Raw genomic sequence first — 18,934 nt, 5'->3', positions numbered from 1 at the left:
CACCACCATGCCTCTAACATGATTATCAGGGCTCTTAAATCTCTCATATCCATAGTCCTCTGGTCTTTTTGCCTGCCATGCTATGCGGTTCATCTCCAAGAAGCCTAGTAGCTTTTCTTGTAGGAAGCCTTAAATTTTGGATTGTAAATTCCTCGCATCCCTACATCTCTTGTAAATTTGGTCTTAGTGTCCTTAAGTCGCCTAGAGGTGGCGCGGGTACTTCCTGACACCAGAATTGACTGGCGGGACCAACTCTAGACACTCTTCCCCTCCCAACCTCTTTTGACGAATCCCGAGGAACAGTCCCTTGATCCCATCAAATCCTTTAAAAGGGGCTGCACGAAGCCAAACCACTTCCCCGGTTCTCCCTTCTCAAACCAGCTTGCCTTCCCTAGCTTCCCCTCCCCGACCACTTTATGGCTCGGAAGGGCCATCCGCGCAGGAGGGCCACGAGAACGAAAGAACGCGTGCTCCGCGCGGCCTGCTTTCGGGGTGCGGGGAGGTGCTGCCCTTCGGTTTTCCAATCGCTTTGCAAAGGAACCGACTCAGACCAGGAAAATGCCTTTACAAGCACCGCGTGCAGCGACAAGCAGAGTTGATACTATCAGCTCTGGAAGTGAAGGGGCTGCGGGCGGGAGGCGGGGCTTCGTGCGCGGACGGGGCGGGGCCGCAAGGCGGAGCGACGGCGCGCCCACGCGGTGCGGACCGGAGCCCTCGGTGGCCGCGTGCTCCGCCCTCTCCCCCCCCCCCAACCTCACGACCCTCCTCCCTAGGCCGAGCATGGGCGCGCGCGCGTCCCAGGAGCCCCGGCTCCGGGCTGGGCTGCCGGTGCTGCTGCCAGTTCTGCTTCTGGCACTGCTGCTGCTGCTGGCGCTGGTGGCCCCTGGAGCGCAGGGGGCTCGGGGCCGCGGGGCTGCGGACAAGAACAGCCACCGGCGCGCGACCAGCAGCTTCTCGCAGAGCGTGAGCAGCCTCTTCGGAGAGGACAACGTGCGCGCGGCTCAGAAGGTGGGCGGCGCGCCGCGGTCACCTTGCGGGACCGGGAGACCGTTGTTGGGGGGGTGGGGGTGCACCCGGGCTGGGGACGATCGCGGCCTGCTGCATCCCGGGCCAAGCGCGGGCCCCCGGGAGCTCGTGACGCCCGCGCGCTCACCGGTCGCGTCTCAATGGTCGCCCACTATGAGCCAGGCGCTGGGGACGTCCGGGTCCCCTCGCGGCCGGGCCCCATGGGCCTTCCGCCTTTTACCCCTTGCTTCAGAGATGTCTGGGCCGAGTTCTCCTTTCCAGGGAGCTATGGAGTCTGAGCTATTGCTTTGGCAACCTGAGCGCCTACTGTGTGTTTGGGGTGGGGATGAGGCACCTCTCGGTTGGAGCCTGGGGGTGTTCGGTTTAGCTTGGGGGACTAGGGTCTCCGAGCCTGGGATGACTCCTTCCACCAAAGGGCTCTCCTCTCTCCACCGGGTCACCTATATTGGGTGCACCATGCTGAGAAAAGAGAAGTCTAGATGCACGCGGTTCTTTTGCCTTCCTCATGTTTCGTCTGGCCTTGGGCTTGTGGAGTCCAGAGAACTTTGGGCCCAAGTTGGGGCCCTCTCTTTCCAGCCGAATGAGGCTAGGCCTGTGGCTTCCTTTGGTGTGTGTGATTGTGGAGTCCAGAGGTCAGTTTCAGGTTTTCAACCTCAAGAATCATCCACCCGCTTTTGTATTTTGAGACAAGTTCCTTTATTGCCCTGAAGTTCGAAGATTAGGCCAGGCTGGCTGGCCAGGGGGCCACTGGGCCGCTGGAAGCTTCTTGCTTCCACCTCCCCAGCAGCTTCCTTGGTATTGAACTCGGATCCTCTCGAGAACCCAGGTCCTCCACATGCTTGTACCGGAAGCTCTATCGACTGTGCCATCTCCCCTAGCCCCGGCGACTTTATTTATTTTAAATTTATTTATTTATTTATTTAGTGGTTTTTCGAGACAGGGTTTCTCAGTGTAATAGCCCTGGCTGACCTAGAACTCACTCTGTAGACCAGACTGGCCTCAAGCTCACAGAGATCCGCCAGACTCTGTCTGCCCCGAGGGCTGGGATTAAAGGTGAGCACCACTACCTGCCCTAAATGACTTTACTTTTAAATACTTTTTACGTCAATTTGTTGATTGCCTGCGCACATGAACAGGTGAAAAGTCAGAAGACAGCTTTAAAGCATCTTTAAAGTTCTCTGCTTCCCTGTGGGTCTTGGGAAACCATATGTGGTCATCAGGCCCGGTGGCAAACACTTTTACAGGCCGAGCCATCTTGCCTGTTCCTGGCTTTACTTCTTTAAATCTCAGTTTCTCTGCCTGTTAAATGGGGATGGGAACAACAGTTCTTTTTTTATGATTTGTCAATGCAGCTGGTTCCTTCCTGGGCCAGAATCATGGCTCTGGACAGTTCCCTTTTGGTATTTCCTGGCTGTAGGGTAATTTAATTGAACATTTCTTAGTTCTGCTGGAGTATTTAGAGACTTAAGATATAAAAGTTTAGAAAGTTTATTGGTCCTTAGCATGAGGGAAAACATTAAGAACTCAAATTGCCCCCTTTTTTCTTTGTTGTTGTGTTTTTGTTTTTTTTTTTTGAGACAGGGTTCTCTGTATGTAGACGAGGCTGGCCTCTAGCTCAGAAGAGCCTCACCTGGCTCTGTTTCCCAAGCGCTGAGAGTAGTGGTGTGTGCATCCAAGCCTGGCTGTATTTTTATTTTTAGTTATATGTATTCGTATGGCTGTGGTGGTTATACACAGTGCACTTGCCCAGGAGAGAGCATCGGATGCCCTGGAGCTGGAGTTTCAGGCAGTTATGAGCTGTCTCACATGGGTGCTGGGAACCAAAGTTGGGTCCTAGGTAACAGCAGCATGAATATTTAAATGCTGATTCAACTTTCCAGCCTCCTTTATGGTTGTTTTGAAACCTGGTATTACATGAATGTACCAGGTGATGGGGATTGAACCCACAACCTTGTACACACTAAGCACTGAGGCTACCACTGGAGCCCCACTTTCCTTAATAACTTTCAAATGAATGAAGGAGTTAATACACTTCTGTTAGACAAAGCCCTTCCGTGTATAAAAATTTCCCACCACTGACAAGCAGGTGTTCAGTGTGCAGTATGTACAACCCAGTCACAACCAACCTCCCAGATTCTCTCCTGCCCAAATGAGACATAGAGAAGTGATCAGAACCATAGCCCCTGGCCAGGTGGTGGTGGTGGTGCATGCCCTTGATCCCAGCACTCAGGAGGCAGAGGCTGGTGGATTTTGAGGCCAGTCTGGTCTACAGAGCTAGTTCCAGGACAGCCAGGGTTACACAGAAAAACCCTGCCTCAAAAACCAAACCAAACCAACCAACCAGCCAAACCATAAAACTCCACAGCCCAGCCCTCAGAGCGTGGAGGCCCCGGAGGCAACTCAAAGCCATGTGATCATGCGCAAGGCTTATTTCACACAAAGTCTGATCTTGAGCTCTGCCTGTCTTTGCCTCTGGGGTGCTGGATTTAAAGACATGGGCCATCATGCCTGGGAAACAAACTTTAAAAACATCCTTACCCGCAAGGCAGGTTTGAATCTAATTAGTAAGCCTGGGCCTGTTAGAGCTACGCAGCAGGCTTTTCCTTTAGTTAAAATTAACTGAGGACCCAGATGATGGCTCAGCCGGTGAAGGTGCCAGTGTGCTTGCCTTTAAGTCTTGAGTTCCTTCCCTCCCCCATATGGTGGAGGGAGAAACTGGTTCCTGTAAGTTGTCCTCTGACCTTCACGGTGGAATGTACCCACACCCACAAGAGTTGTTCTTTCAAATCGTGCTTTCCCCGTGGTAGGTCATCACTGGCCCACAAGCTCTATGCAAAGCATCCATGAGGACAGGTGAGACGGCTCAGCAGGTATAGGTGCTTGCCACCAAGCCTGATGGCCCGGCCCGAGTTCGCCCACATGGTGGAAGGCGATGTCCTTCATGAACTTAAGATAATTTTAGTTTCCTAACAAATGAACCTCTAATTTCATTCAGTCAGAACATCAAGCCAGGGGCTAGAGGGGTGACCTGAGGATCTGACAACACTGGCTACTCTTTCAGAGGCTTCCGATCAGTAGTTGGTAACTTCAGTCCCAGGCGATTTGACACCCTCCCCTGGACTCCATGGGTATTGTACTCATGTGCACAGGCACACATATACACATACTTTAAATATTTAGAGAAAAAAAAATCAACCACCAGATTACTGAGTAGTTCCTTCCTGTCTTCACCATTCTATCATAATTACATCTACTCTCAATTCATCTTTGTCCTCACTGCCCACGGAAGCCCTGCTCCCTTGTACTTCACTTGAAATATAATGCTTAAGGTTTTTGCTTCATTTTCTTTTAATTTTTGAGGTGGAGTCTTGCTATGTATTCATCCTGGCCTTGTGCTGTCCTGCCTCAACCTCCAGAGTTGCTTGAGCCACAGGCATGGGCTAAAATACTCCCTATTTTTAGTGTGCATGTGTGTGGGCACACAAGTCCAGTAGACCAGGCTGGCCTCGAACTCACAGAGATCCACCTGTGTCTGCCTCCTGAATGCTGGGATTAAAGGCTTGAGCCACTACACCCGGCCAGAGGAGGACTTTTGAATTTTCCCATTCTGTCACTCTTTGTCTTATTCCCTTGAAACAGGGTATCTGTCACTGAGCCTGGAGTTAGGCTAGTAAGAGCAATCCTGCTGTCTCCACTTATAAAATATTGGTTACAGAAATATACCAGTACATGGCCACATCTGGCTTTTTAAGTGGTTCCTGGGGATTGGAATTGAGGTCCTCCTGCTTGCCCAGTAAGCTCTCTTACCCACAGAGCCCTCTCTTTCTTTCTTTCTTTCTTTCTTTCTTTCTTTCTTTCTTTCTTTCTTTCTTTCTTTCTTTCTTTCTTTTTCCTTCCTTCCTTCCTTCCTTCCTTCCTTCCTTCCTTCCCTCCTCCCTCCCTCCCTCCCTTCTTCCCTTCCTTCCTTCTTTCCTCTCTCTCCCCCCTCCCTCCCCTTCACTCTTCCTCTCTCCAGGGTCTCCTGTATCTTAGGCTGGCTTTGAACTCCTGACACTTCTTACCCCCAGCTTCTAAGTGCTAGATTTTCAGACATGAGCCACCACACCCAGCTCATGGCATACTTGGGATAGAACCCAGGGCTCTATGAATGTTAGGAGGGATGACTTACAAAAATGAATTATCATTATTATTATTTATGGTTTCTGGTTTTATGAGATAGGATTTCTCTGTGTAGACCAGGCTGACTTCAAGTTCAGAGATCCACTTGCTTCTGCCTCCTGAGTGCTGGGATTAAAGGAGTATAGTACCACTGCTTCCCTATTTTTGTTTGTGCACATGAGTGCAGATACCCACAGAGGCCAGGAGAGGCGCTAATGCCCTGGAGCTGGAGTTGCTAGTGTTTGTGAGCTGCTTGGTGTGGGTGCTGGCAACTGAGCGCATGCTGGCTGCAGGAACAGCAAGGGTGTTCATCCAAGGAGCCACCTCTGCAGCTCCCTCTTTTGAAATTTTACTGTAGAGAGATGTGACCAAGTTGCCCTCTGGACGTGAGAGGCTCCATCCCATCCCTGTTGTCCTGTGAGCTGTACTATGTAAACTCTGTCTCCATATATTCTAAATGTTTACTTTTTGTTGTTGTTTTGTTTTTGTTTTTCCAAGACAACAAGGTTTCTCTGTGTAGCCTTGGCTGTCCTTTGTAGACCAGGCTGGCTTGGGAAGAAGAGATTGTCCTGTGTCCCGTCCCGTGCCCCCCCCCCTTCTGTCTTTTCTAGGGCGTTTGCTTTGTTTCCTTTGCTAGTCTGGAGTTGAACAGCTGGTCTTTTCTGTTTTTATAGAACTTTCCTTCTGTGGCTGCTTGCATGGAAGTATTTTACTCACTGTGTATGTGTTTGTGTTTGTGTATTTGTGTGTGTGTGTGTGTAAGCTTGAGCCATCATTTTTCAAACAATCCAACTTTTTAAATTTTTTATTTTTTTTAAAAAAAACCTTATTTTTAAATAACTTTTAATATGTGTATCTGTGTGTGGACTTGAGCATGTGAGTACACATGCCCATGGGTGCTGGAAGAGGGCATCAGATCCCCTGGAAAGAAAAGTATACGGAGGTGGGAGAAAGGCTAAGATAAAAAGCAGCCAGGAGAATTAGTGCATGTCTGCAATCTCAGCACCCAGGAGATGGGGGTGGGGGGATAAGGGCTTGTCACTGAAAGTTTGAGGCCAGCTCATCGAGAGAGAGACAGAGACTAAAATAGGTATCTCCAAAACACCAGAAAAATAGGATACATGGGACCTAATCTTTAAAAAAATAAAGCCAGGCATGTTGGGTAACCCCCACACTGAATGAGTAGGAGCAGGAGGATCAGGATTTGAAAGCTGTCCTTGAGAGGTGGCTCAGTGGGTAAAGGCACTTGCTATAGATGCACAGTGAACTGAGTTCAATCCCCAAACCGGCAAAAAGGTGGGAGGAGAGAACCCCATTCCACAGAGTTGTCCTGCCCTCCTCTGTTCTGGTGGCTGTGCTCTGCTCTGTGTGTCTCTGATGTTATTTCTCTCTTCCTTTTTTTAAAATTAATTAATTAATTAATTTTTTTGAGGCAGGGTCTCTCTGTGTAGTTCTGGCTGTCCTAGATCTCACTCTGTAGACCTGGCTAGCCTCGAACTCACAGACCTCCAAATGCCTTTGCATCCCAAATGCTGGCATTAAAGGCATATGCTACCACCACCTGGCTTTTTTTTTTTTTTTTTTTTTTTTTTTGTACTGAGACCCAGGGCCTCATATACATGCTAGGCAAACATTCTACCCCTGAGCTATACCCCTTAACTGTTTTAATTTTGAGATGAGGGGGTCTTACTAAGATGTCCTGGTTGGTCTGGGGCTCATTCTTTAGCCCAAGGCAGGCCTTGAACGTTCAGTCTTCTGCCTGTTTGGGAGCACAGAGGTCCTTGCCCTCACAGATAAGCACTAGGGAAACCAAGAATGTTAAACATGCAGCCTTGTCTCTTTAAGGGAAAAGATGTATAACCTGTTTCTGCCTAGAGGCCTGGGAATGGAGGTGCTAGGGTATATGTCCAGGCCATACTTGGCTCCCCCTAAGCTCCCACAACCAGGACTGGAGGTGGCTAATAGTCTAGATGACCCCTGCATTATCCATATGGCCAGAGGCTTCCCCAGGCTCCCACAAACAGGACCAGAGGTACTTGGTAACCCAGATGACCTTTGTGCCAGCTGTGTGACCGAGACAACACCAGATCTTCCCCTAGGCCCTTAAGAAAACACAGGTGGCTGGGTGGTGGTGGCACATACCTCTAATTCCAGCACTCGGGGAGGCTGAGGCAGGCTAATCTCTGTGAGTTGCAGGACAGCCTGACCTACAGAGCAAGTTCCAGGACAGTCAGGGCTACACAGAAACCTTGTTTCCAAAAGCAAAAAAGAAAAAGAAAAAAAGATAACCCATGAAGCCCATGTTTAGAACCCATCTTCATGGAAGAAGTGACGTTGACGTGTACTTTGAGAAGAGTTTTGATGCAATTATTATGTCTCCTTGTGCGCATGGGATTATGTTGCTCCAGGAAACCTTCCCCTCCCCCTCAAATTGTGCTGTACTTAAATATGCCTAAAATAAACTTCCTGGTGTCAGACTCTAGAAGTTTGAGTCAATAGCAGCTACTGAGTCTTGTTGAACCGGATTTCCTTCTGGCCCCATCTGGATCACGGGAATCATCGGATCCTTACTCTGCCAGCCCTGGTGTTGGCAGAGACACCTCTCCACCACCCCCACTCCGCTGTGCACACACACACCTGCCTTAGCCTCCTGAGCAGCTGGGATGACAAGCCTACCTACACACTATCTTTGCCCTAGTAGACTTGGCCTACCTTAGTGATCTCATTGTAGACAGATCACTTCTTGAAAGACCCTGTCTTCATCCGGGCCTGGTGGTGCAGGTCTTTAATTCCAGCACTTGGGGAGGTGGAGGCAGGCAGATCTCTGTGAGTTCAAGGCCAGCCTGGTCTACAAATCCAGTGTAGGACAGCCAAGGCTACACAGAGAAACCCTGTCTCAAACAAAACAAAACAAAACAAAACAAAACAAAAAGACCCTGTCTTTAAATGTTCCCTCACTAGGGACTAGGTTTCACATTCAAATTTGGGAGAACACAGCTGAACCCTATCATTTCTATAAAGTCCATGGTCTCCTTCCATGTCTAGCTTTGCCAGAGGGGCCTGCATGTTCTCCAGCCAAGGCTGAAAGGGCAGGGGTGGGGATCAGCCCTAGAGTGTCTTCTCCCTCCTGGCCAGTTCCCAGCCTGAGAAAGAACCAGTGGTCTGGATTTGACCTCCCAGGAGCCCCTCCTTGCCATCCTGTCACTCACTGGTTTGACTGGACAACCGCAGCAGCCCTGAACTCCTGCCACTTGAAATGGGCCCAGTTGACTTGCTACCATATTGAGCCTTTTCAACTGCCTGTGTTGAATCCTCTCTCTTGGTCCCATTTTCAGGTTGGGAAAACCAAGGCCTGGAAGATCCAGCATGAGTCAGAAGCTTACCCTAAAAGAACTCCTGCCCAGTACTACCCGGGCAGCTGGTGCCATTGAAAACTGTACTGCTGCCTTTCTCCCTATTCCCTTCCCTTCTTCCTTTCCTGTGTGTGTGTGTCTGTGTGTGTTTGTTTCTTTCTTATTGGTTTGCTGTTGTTTTGTTTCTTGAAACACCATCTCAGTATGCAAGCTCTGCCTGTCCCAGAACTTACTATGTATATGTAGACCAGGCTGGCTTTGAACTCACAGAGGTCCACCCACCTGTGTTCCGTAGCGCTCTGACTAAAGGCAAGCACCACTATGCCTGGCTTTTGTATTTTTTAAGATTAGTTTTATTAAGCTGTGTGCGTGAACTTGTGCACACACACACACACACACACAGGACAGAGGAAGGCATCAGAGCTGGTGGAACTGGGGTTGCATTCAGTTTGAGCTGCCCCGTCTATGTGCTGCTGAGAACTGAACTTGGGATATTATACATGCTAGGAAAACATCATCCACTGACTTGCATCCCAGCCCCGGCTTTGAGTTTTATGCTAGGTGTATATAATATCACCATCCTAATTAGGGTTAATGTTGCTGTGTGTGAGACACCATGGCCAAAGCAAAGGAAGGAAAGCATTTATTTCCTCCCAGATAGAAGCCAAAGCATACATTTGGCTTATGCTTTCATATCACTATTCATTACTGAAGAAAGTTAGGACAGGAACTGAAGTAGGGCAGGAACCTGGAGGCAGGAGCTGATGCAGAGGCCATGGAGGGGTGCTGCTTACCAGCTTGCTCCCCATGGCTAGCTCAGCCTGCTTTTTTATAGAACCCAGGCATGGCCCAGGAACGGCCCCATCCACAATGGGCTGGGCCTCCCACCCCTGTCAATCCCTAATTGAGAAAATGCTGTACAGGCTTCCCTGCAGCCCGCTCTTAGGCATTTTCTCCATTGAGGCTCCCTCCTTTCTTATGACTCTAGCTTGTGCCAAGTTGACATGAAACTAGCCAGCACGATCACTTATTCAAAAGAAAATAAGAGGAAATCAGGCAGTAGCTGGAATTTCTGATTTCCAGGTCTACTGGCTTTTGCAAATCAACTTGGAGAGCTAATGACACTCTCTGAGGCCATACACAGAACATGAGCCCTTGCTGCATGCCTCAGGCTTCCTTGGAGAGCCTTGGAGGTCCCTCAGAGAGCCAGCTGCCCTGTGAAACATCTCAAGGACAGAAACTGTCAGGCTGAGGAAGCAGAAGCCTTGATCAAAAACCAGCGGAACTATAGGAGAAATTGCCAGAGCAGTGCAGACACTTGATGTAGCCACCCCCACCCCAAGTGTCTCTCGGTGTGTGTGATTGAGGGGCTTTCCACATTCTACCTGGTGGTGGGCCAGCTATCACTTTCTGTTCATCGCTTGACTGTAGGCTGCCCGTGCGGCTGCTCCTGGTCTTCCTGTTGAGGTGCCCTCTCCCGAGCTCACACTCCAGTGCTTGACTGGATGGGAATGACAGTGTGTTGGTTGATTTCTTACTGTCTTCTCATCCCTGCAGTTACTGTCCAGGCTGACTGAGCGGTTCGTGCAGGGAGTGGACACGTTTGTAGAAACAGTATGGAAAGTTTGGATGGAGCTCTTAGAAGTCCTTGGACTGGATGGTAGGTATGGGGATGTTGTGCAGGGTGTTGTTTGTGTGCTTTTGTTTTGGGGTGCAGTCTCACTGTATGGGGGAGATTCCGTGCCCCCCAGCTGGGGGTACATGAAAGGCTTGAGGGAATGGAGGACCACAGGTGGGAAGGAGTGTTTTACCTTTAATAGTTGAATGTGTGGTCCATGGAGTTTCAAAGGCTGTGCAGATAATGGAGGCAGAGCCTGTAGTGACGGTGCCATGGGCCTCCTGGAGTTCCTGGAAGCCAGGAGAGGCCAGAAGGGTGCTCCGAAGAGCCCTCATCCTCAGAGCTATGTTTCAGCATAGTCATAGACAAAATCAGTAGTCAGGGGAGGGCACACTTTGGGAGCGTGGTCCTTGGACCTCGAACTGGGAAGATGAATTTCACCATGTAATGATCATCAATTACCTGGTGTATGGGGGTCAGTTGTGGCAGACTCAAAACACGGATATAGCCTTGTAACAGGATCCTCTCAGAACTCATTAGTCCTGGGCATCCCTTCTTTATAGGTGTGGGACCAGAGTTCAAGGTGGAGCCCACACATCACCACTATTGTCAGCTCTTTACCACTTCCAGCCTTGAATCACTGAGTTTAACCTTCAAAAGGCCTCATACCAGGTCGCCCCAACTTGCTGCTCGGGTGCTGAACAGGTGACAGGTGTGGCTCTCAGAGGATGCCGTGTGGTGCGCAGTCTCCCTGGGACCGAGCTGAGCCAACACGTCCCCAAACGCTGCAACTGCGTGCAATCCTGCCAGGCTGCTTCAGCCATCACCTACTGGGATTGTGCAACTCCGGGACGCCATCCCTTGGCAGCGAGCCTATAGAGATAAACCTGATTGCAAGGCATTGCATGCAGCCCTGGCTGGGAAGCTGCAGAGCGGGGTAGCTACATCACTGAGGAAACTTGGCCGACTGCTATCACCTGAGAGCTGCTGGTGGGGGAGGTGAAATACCTTGTCTCTGTGGTGTGAGTTTCCCTCTTGGCTTTGATAACCTGCAGGGTACCCTAAGGCCTCTGGGAACTGTGACTCAAGCTCAGAACCAAGGGTGTGAGGGCTGCCTTGGTGGTTGCTCTCAGTTCCCGAGCACTTCCTTTCCCATCGTTTTTTCAGGGTGTTAGTTACAGTGGAGACTCCCCCACTCAGATCAGTGTGACAGCAGTAAGCTTTGAGATACATTGAAGTGTTCTATTGGCCATGTCACAGGGAAAAGAAATTGGTGAACTTTACCCTGGCATGGTGGCTCATGCCTTTATTCCCCGTACTCAGAGGCAGGCAGAGCTCTGTGAGTTCAAGGCCAGCCTGTTCTACATGAGGACCCCCCTCCCACCAACGCAAAGTTGGTGAAATCAATTTTACCATTTCTGATTTGCTGTTAATTTTTGTTTTTGTGGTTGTAATTTTGCTTTGTTTCTGAGACGGGGTCACTTGTACTCCACAGTAGCCTCAGGCTCACTATGGTAGAGCCAAGGATGACCTTGAACTCCTGATCCTCCTCCCTCAGCTTCCCAAGTGCTAGGATGGCCCATGTGAGCCACCGTGACAAGCCTGAGGAAACATTGCAAACACAAGGATTTGAAATGGAATTCCAGCATCCTTTTTTTTTTTTTTTTTTATAAAAATGGGTTTCTCTTTGTAGCCCCGGCTGTTCTGGAACTCACTCTATAGACCAGGCTGGCTTCCAACTCACAGAGATCGTGAGTGCTGGGATTGAAAGTGTGAGCTATCACCGCCGAGCTTATGAAAATATTTCTGAGATGTATTACTTGTTTTTGCGTGTTATGGGTGTTTTGCCTGCATGCACATCTGTTTAACACTTGTATGCAGTACCTGAGGTCGTGTCAGTGTTCCCCTCGAGTTCCATGGGGGTTCTGAACCACCATGAGGTTGCTGGAAATCGACCTGGGTCTTCTGCAAGACGCAGCCAGTGCTTTTAACTGCTGGGCCATCTCTCCAGCCCCACGAAAGGTGGTTTAAACTCATAGATAGACCATCCTGAGGGACCACTTATACCTCCTCTGGTAGTTTAGAGGCCAAAGTGGTTGCTTATCTTTGCTTTCATTGTGTTGGGTTGTGGCGGGAGCCCACGGTCCAGTCCCTGAGCTTCCTTGCCTCAGCTGATTTCAGAGAAGGTCGTGACTACATGGGAATAACTGGCCCTGTCCTCTGTTTCACAGTGTCCAACCTGTCCCAGTACTTCAGCCCAGCCTCCGTGTCCAGCAGTCCCACCCGAGCCCTGGTGCTGGTTGGTGTGGTCCTCCTGGCCTACTGGTTCTTGTCTCTGACCTTGGGCTTCACCTTCAGCCTCCTGCACCTGGTGTTCGGCCGCTTCTTCTGGCTGGTACGAGTCATCCTGTTCTCCATGTCCTGCGTGTACATCCTGCACAAGCACGAGGGCGAGCCTGAGCACGCCGTGCTGCCGCTCTGCCTCGTGGTGGCTATCTACTTCATGACGGGGCCCATGGGCTACTGGCGAGGCAGTCCTGGTAGCCTCAGCAGCCCCAGTGTGGAGGAGAAGCTAGAACACCTGGAGAACCAGGTGAGATTGCTCAACATCCGCCTCAACAGGGTGCTGGAGAGCCTCGACCGCGCCAAGGATAAGTGACCGTCAGCTTCCCGGCCGCCCAAGAGTGTCAGCTGGTCAAACGACAACAAAAGAAGAAAACAGCCGGCAATCCTACCAAACCCCAGCCCTCCCAATAAACCAAGCAAGAATGCCACACATGGTTATTTCCCACTGCGTTCTACTTAGGACCCATTGGAGAAGAATGAACTTATGTAGAACTTAGAGTGTTGCTAGTGGGAAAACATATTTTCTAAGCAACGGATCTATATTCCTTTAGCTGTGTAGTCAGATAAGTTTATCCGTGCATAGAACATAAAGTTAATTTTTTTCAACCATTTAAGTACATCTTTTGTAAGGTTTTTAAATAAAGGCAGATGGAGTCAAGTTTATCAGAACTTTGAAGGGAGCACTTGAAGTTTTTAAGGAAGCCTAAATTGGCTGCTGGGTGAGCACTGTGTGTGATACCTTCCTACTCCCAAATGTGACCTTTATTGTATGTCTCTTGGGGTTGGGGGAGATTTGGTTAATGAGAGCTGTCTCTTGTTATTGTGGACACTTGAGGTTCAGAGTCTGGGATCCTGGGGGCCCTGTGAGCTCAGTTAATTGTGTTTCCTCCTGTCCATTTCTGTTTTTTTTTTTTTTTTTTTTTTTTATGGTGCTGAGAATGCTGAGCCCACCTCCACCCCGTCCACTGTATTTCTGAATGAAGGTACCCACAGACATCCTGGGATCTTTTTCTCCTTCCTGGTTTTTAATGTAGACTAACCCCCAGCCTTTCCAGAAGGAAAATACATGGCTGGGGCTGCAAAATGTCTTTGGAGTTTGATGCCAAGAACTTCCTGGGTGGACCCTGAAGATAATCCCAGAGTCCAGCTAAAACTCATGTTCCCTATTTGCCCGTGAAGCTCAGATAGCCAGGGGGACCCTGACAATTTGCTAGTTTCCTTTGCTTTTTTTATTATTATTATTATCATTTATTACAATTTATTCAACTTGTATCCCGGCTGTGGCCCCCCCTCCCTTGTTTCCTCCCAATCACCTTCCTTCCCCTTTCCCTATGCCCCTTCCGTAGTCCCCTGATAGGAAAGGTCCTCCTCCCCTTCTATTTGACCCTAGCCTATCAGGTCTCATCAGGACTGGTTGCATTGTCTTCCTCTGTGGCCCAGCAAGGCTGCACCCCCCAAGGTTTCCTTTGCTTTTAACCGACTCAGGACCATAGAAGAAAAAGGAACTGTTCATGGCCAGTAAGATCCTTCATTTCATTGCTTCTAGAACATTCTTAGGCATAAGCCACCTTGGGATATGAATTGTTTGTCCTGAAATTTTTATAATTATGTGTCTTAGGTGCTTTTCATCTGGGGTCCAGGGCGTTGCTGATTTAGCTTAGCCTCTGGGGTCAGAGACTGGAGGCGAAATCCCTCTGCCAGCATTCTGTGGAAAGAGAGCCGGCCTTTGCCGGATTGCTGCTGTCTCTGCTGTCCTTCAGTGAACCCTGGAGCCACTGAGTTCCAACTTCAGCTTGGTGGAGACACCTGTCAGCTGTCATGGCGGACCTTGGTGGAGGGACCCAGCAAGTGCCAGGGCTGGTGCTGTGTGTCTGTGAAGTTCTGTCTTTGGTTGCAAGTGTCTGGAAGACAGATTCAGGTCTTTCTGAGGGTGTGTCTGAGAGAGACCTCCGTTCTCGAGGTGACTGTATGAGACTCCTACTTTCTTGAATTTCATTCCCTTCTGGAACCCAGACCAAGGACACTGGGAACACATGAGTTCTGATGTGAAACATTCCATTTATATTGTTTAGATAATGTAGCTAAATCTACATGGAGTATGGGGTACAAGTAGTTGGGGAGGGGCACACTGAATGTCCTCTTTTCATTCAAATGTCTGGCTGTATCTTACCAAAAGATTGTTTTGCAGATGTTGGCTTGGTGGCAGTTGCCTTCTGTAAAGCCTGCTCTTGCCTTGGCTCCTCTTATGGATGGCCACTGAGATGTCCTAAGTAGGGTCCTTGACAGTTGGTCCACTGGAGCAGAGTGTGCAATCCTAGTATTCAGGAGGCAAAGGCAGGAGGGTTGCTGCTATTTGGAGGCCACCTGGTCTGAGTAGTATGTTCCAGGCCAGCATAGCAAATACAGAAGCCAGGTGAACTAGCACGCACACAAGGGCCAGGGGCAGGCAGATCTCTTGAGTTTGAGGCCAGTCTGGTCTATGTAGTGAGTTCCAGGACAGCCAGAGTCACATTTGAGATCTTGTCTCAAAACAATAATAACAACAAAAAAGGTTAAAAAAAAATTCTGCAACTTTTTTTTGGCCTGACCAAATGTAGTTGGTCTAAAACTCTAAAGGTAGTTTTATAGTTTGATACACACACACACACACACACACACACACACACAAAATGCCTTCATTTTAATTTTTACATTTAATTATTAGCGACAGGGTCTCATGTATATTAGACTAGTATTGAACTTGCTAAGTAGCTGAGACTGGCCTTAAACTTCGGACCCTCTGGCCTCCACCTCCTGAGTGCAAGGATGACAGATGGAGGGCAGCACACCCATTGTATGCAGTCCTTTCGGTGTTTGGGTACTTGGTGTGAAACATGTTCTCTGCATGTTAAGAGAGCATTCTAGAGTCCAGCCCCAAGATGCCTTCATTCTAAATGGAAGAATGCACAAGTCAGAATGGAGTGTTAGTTGAAATTCTAGTAGTTTTTAAAGCTTCAGATGGTGTTTGATGCATACATTTTACGTATTCTCTTTTTTTTTTTCTTTTTCTTTTTGAGGCAGGGTCTCTCTCTGTATAGCCCTGGGTGGATTTTTTTTCTTCTTTTTTTGGCGGTGGTGGTGGTCTTTTTTTTTTTTGTTTTGTTTTGGTTTTGTTTTTGTTTTTTTAAGACAGGGTTTCTTTGTGTAGCCTAGACTTGCTTTGTAGTCCAGGCTGCCCTGGAACTCACAGAAATCTGCCTGCTTCTTCCTCCTGAGTGCTGGGATTATAGGTATGCACTGCTGCCCCTCTTGTTTGGATGTATCTCTAACACATCTTTTTTTCTCTCTGTTCTGTGGAAGTATGCAGCTTATTGACCTCCCTTTCCCCCCATCTCTTTTGTATGTGGAAAGATGTATTTTTGTACCTTATTTCATGCCTTATTTCAGGGCTGTGTACATCTCCTCAACTGAATAACATGATAAAGAAACATTATGACGGCAGCTACTGTGGATCTGTTATATATAAGGGTCAGGGGCCATTGATGTGGATCAGTGGGTAAAGGTACTTGCTACTAAGCTTGAATTTAATTCCCGGGACCCACATGTTGAAAGGAGGCAGACCACTCTCACAGATTTTCCTCTGACCTCTGCACATGGATCATGGCTTGCAACCCCTTCCCCCAAATAAATCCATATATAATGTTTTTAAATGAAAAGACAGGGTTAGGATTTTAACTGTCTTAAAACCAGTGTTAATACCCCCGAGGGTTCTTCCTCACATTAAATACTTTTCCAAGGACAGGCTTGAGGTTATATTGGCTATCTCTGAAGTACTGGGTCTAGGTGGGCATGTTGGGGTTGGTGATTTTCAATGGTGACCTTTTATTTTGAAAATTTTATGTATATGGGTGTTTTGTCTGCTTGTATGTCTGTGTACCACGTACATGCCTGGTGCCTGCAGAGGCGAGAGGAGGGTGTCAGATCCCCTGGAATTAGAGTTACTGACAGTTGTCAGCTGCCATGTGGATGCTGGAAATGAAACCATTGTCCTCTGGAAGAACATCCGGAGCTCTGACCACGAGCAATCTCTCCAACCCTGTTGTTTTGTTTTGAGATGGGTTCTCTTGTAGCCCTGGCTGGTCTTAAACAGGCTGTGTGGCCGAAAATGACCTTGAACTCCTGGTCCTGCCTCCACACCACTCTAGGATTAAGAGACAGGTGCCACCACACCTGGCTAAGTAGTGACCGGATGGGACCCAGGGCCTCCACCGTGCTGCATAAGCACTCTACCAAATCAGCCCAGCCCCAGCTTATGGTCGGTGTTTATGGAGTGATTTCTTCCCTGTTGGTGTAGCACAGGCACCTTTCCCAGATGGACTTTCCATTGCCACCAGCATCTTCCGCCCTTTGGGGCCTTTGTTGAGCCCTGGCTTTCTTCTTACTGGCAATAAAGTATGGAAAAGAATATCCTCCCTGCTGGCCTTGTGAATCATAATGGGGTCCTCTGTTCATAAAAGTGACCCAGGGGCAGTCCCGAGAGGCAACCTGAAAATGAGGCCCAGCAGACCACAGGGGTTATGAGCAGAGCTGAGGGTAGCCTTTTATGACCGTCAGGGGAAGTGGCCGCGTCTTTCCTAGGTACTCCCTGAGAACCTCCAGGGGCAGCCTGTGGTTGGGAGCTGGCCTTGGCATACCCATGCGGGCCGGTGTGAATAGCTCTGGTTACTCACATGGCCTGCTCTCAGATGGCTGTAAATAATATGACCAGGAACTCAGGTGTGGTTACAATCCCAGAACTTGGGAGATAGACAGAAAGGTGGTGAGCTCAAAGTCATCCTGGTCTACAAGGCAAGACCCTGTCTCAGCAAACGAACTCAATTTTTGCTCAAAGAGTCAGTAAGCACTCTACCCAAGCTGGCCCAGGCTGGCCTTAAACTCACAGAACCCATCTGCTTCTGCCTCCCAAGTGCTGGGATTAAAGGTGTGCACTACCACACCCAGCCTCCCAGTAGGTTTTTTTTTTTTTTAATTTTAATTTTATTTTATGTGCATACTGTGAAGGTGTCAGAGCTCTTGGAATTGGGGTTATAGGCAGTTGTGAGCTGCCATGTGGGTGCTGGGAATTGAACCCAGGTCCTTTGGAAGAGCAGACAGTACTCTTAGCCACTGAGCCATCTCTCCAGCCCCCCCCCCCCCCCCCAGCAGGTTTTGCATTACCTAATTTAACCAGAAAGCCAGTGCTGGCGCACCTGGTGTGCACCTATAGCTACAAGGAATTCCCTGGGCGCCTTTCCCAACCTTTTAACTTTCAGGTCCTGGGCTCGTCAGCTCTTCCTCTAGCATGCAAGCTTCTTTTCAAAACAACCTGTGCCCATTCCTCAATGGTTTTGCTTATGACCATTTAAGTAATTGGGCTTTGGGCCCCTTACCTGTGAATGAATATATATACATACATATACACACACACACATATACATATATATATATATATGTATATTCATATTGAATATATATATATATGTATTCATTTTAACCCCAATATCCTTATCACTAGACAACTGCTAATGCCCTGACTGGCATCCTTCTGTGTTTTGCTCTTTGGTGATGACCCTCCATAGCTAGGACGGACACGGAGAACCTGTTCTGTCTTGGTGGCACAGGAAGCACACCTTGTCACCCGGACAGCTGTGGCAGCTGATGGCATGATTGACTCCCTGCCCCAGCGTCTCTGCAGATTTCAAGCTTTTTGCTGTTGTGTCAGTTTTCTGTCTGCAACTGTGATAAATCTCTGAATATCCTGTAATTAAATTAATTTCTTGTGATGGTGATTAGTGTGCAGTTAAATCCCCCATGAGATAATTATTTCCCTGTTCTTAGCTGCAAATTATATTCCTTTTTTTTTAAACCAATAATGTCCGAGTTCCTGTTTTGTGTCTTGGCTTAGAAATTTTATATAGTGTTTAGTTTGATAGAAAGCCATTCTGTGTGAACAAAGTGGGGCGCGTGCACACGTGCGCTTGCGCATACCTTAGTTGGGAAGCTGATTCTACGAATATCTTATATAGAAAAAGGCTTATTAATTTTTTGCAAAGTAATGGATACATTCCTGTTATTTATTAATCACTGGCTTTGATGTTAGAGATCTTTGTAGATCGACTTAAGAACTGGATGAAAACATTGTGAACATTATGGCTTAATAAATGTTTACTGTAATTTTGTTGTTTGGACTCTTGCGTGGATTTCTTCATTTTGGTGAGGCACCCGTGGGTACTCCCCTAATTAGAGAGTCACTTTCATGGTTTCAGATTTTAATTTTGTGTGTATGACTGCTTTGCCTGCATGAATCTGTACCTTGTGTGTCCCTGGTGCCCTTTGAGGCCCGAAGAAGGGGTCAGAATTGAAGTTACAGATGCCTCCATTACGGGTACTGGGAAGCAAACCCAGGTCCTCTGCA

At 48.5% G+C, this 18,934-nt stretch overlaps 1 protein-coding gene across 2 annotated transcripts; it reads left to right on the top strand.

Annotated features, from left to right (window-relative positions):
• The first annotated feature begins 679 nt into the window (after nucleotides 1–679).
• Nucleotides 680–18,707, top strand: Bri3bp (BRI3 binding protein). 2 transcript variants are annotated; one of them, XM_060382305.1, is made up of 4 exons: nucleotides 680–1,008; nucleotides 10,095–10,197; nucleotides 10,396–10,485; nucleotides 12,379–12,494. In XM_060382305.1, exons 1-4 carry the CDS (start codon nucleotides 781–783, stop codon nucleotides 12,492–12,494), a joined length of 537 nt encoding a protein of 178 aa, XP_060238288.1. In that variant the 5' UTR covers nucleotides 680–780. The 2 variants fall into 2 exon arrangements, with proteins under 2 accessions (XP_060238288.1, XP_021502915.1); XM_021647240.2 differs by lacking the exon at nucleotides 10,396–10,485 and having other exon boundaries at nucleotides 681–1,008; nucleotides 12,387–18,707.
• The last annotated feature ends 227 nt before the right edge of the window (nucleotides 18,708–18,934 follow it).

Source organism: Meriones unguiculatus, chromosome 4 (genome assembly GCF_030254825.1).
Source record: "Meriones unguiculatus strain TT.TT164.6M chromosome 4, Bangor_MerUng_6.1, whole genome shotgun sequence".
NCBI lineage: Eukaryota > Metazoa > Chordata > Mammalia > Rodentia > Muridae > Meriones > Meriones unguiculatus.
This window is presented reverse-complemented; position numbering and strand designations above follow the sequence as displayed.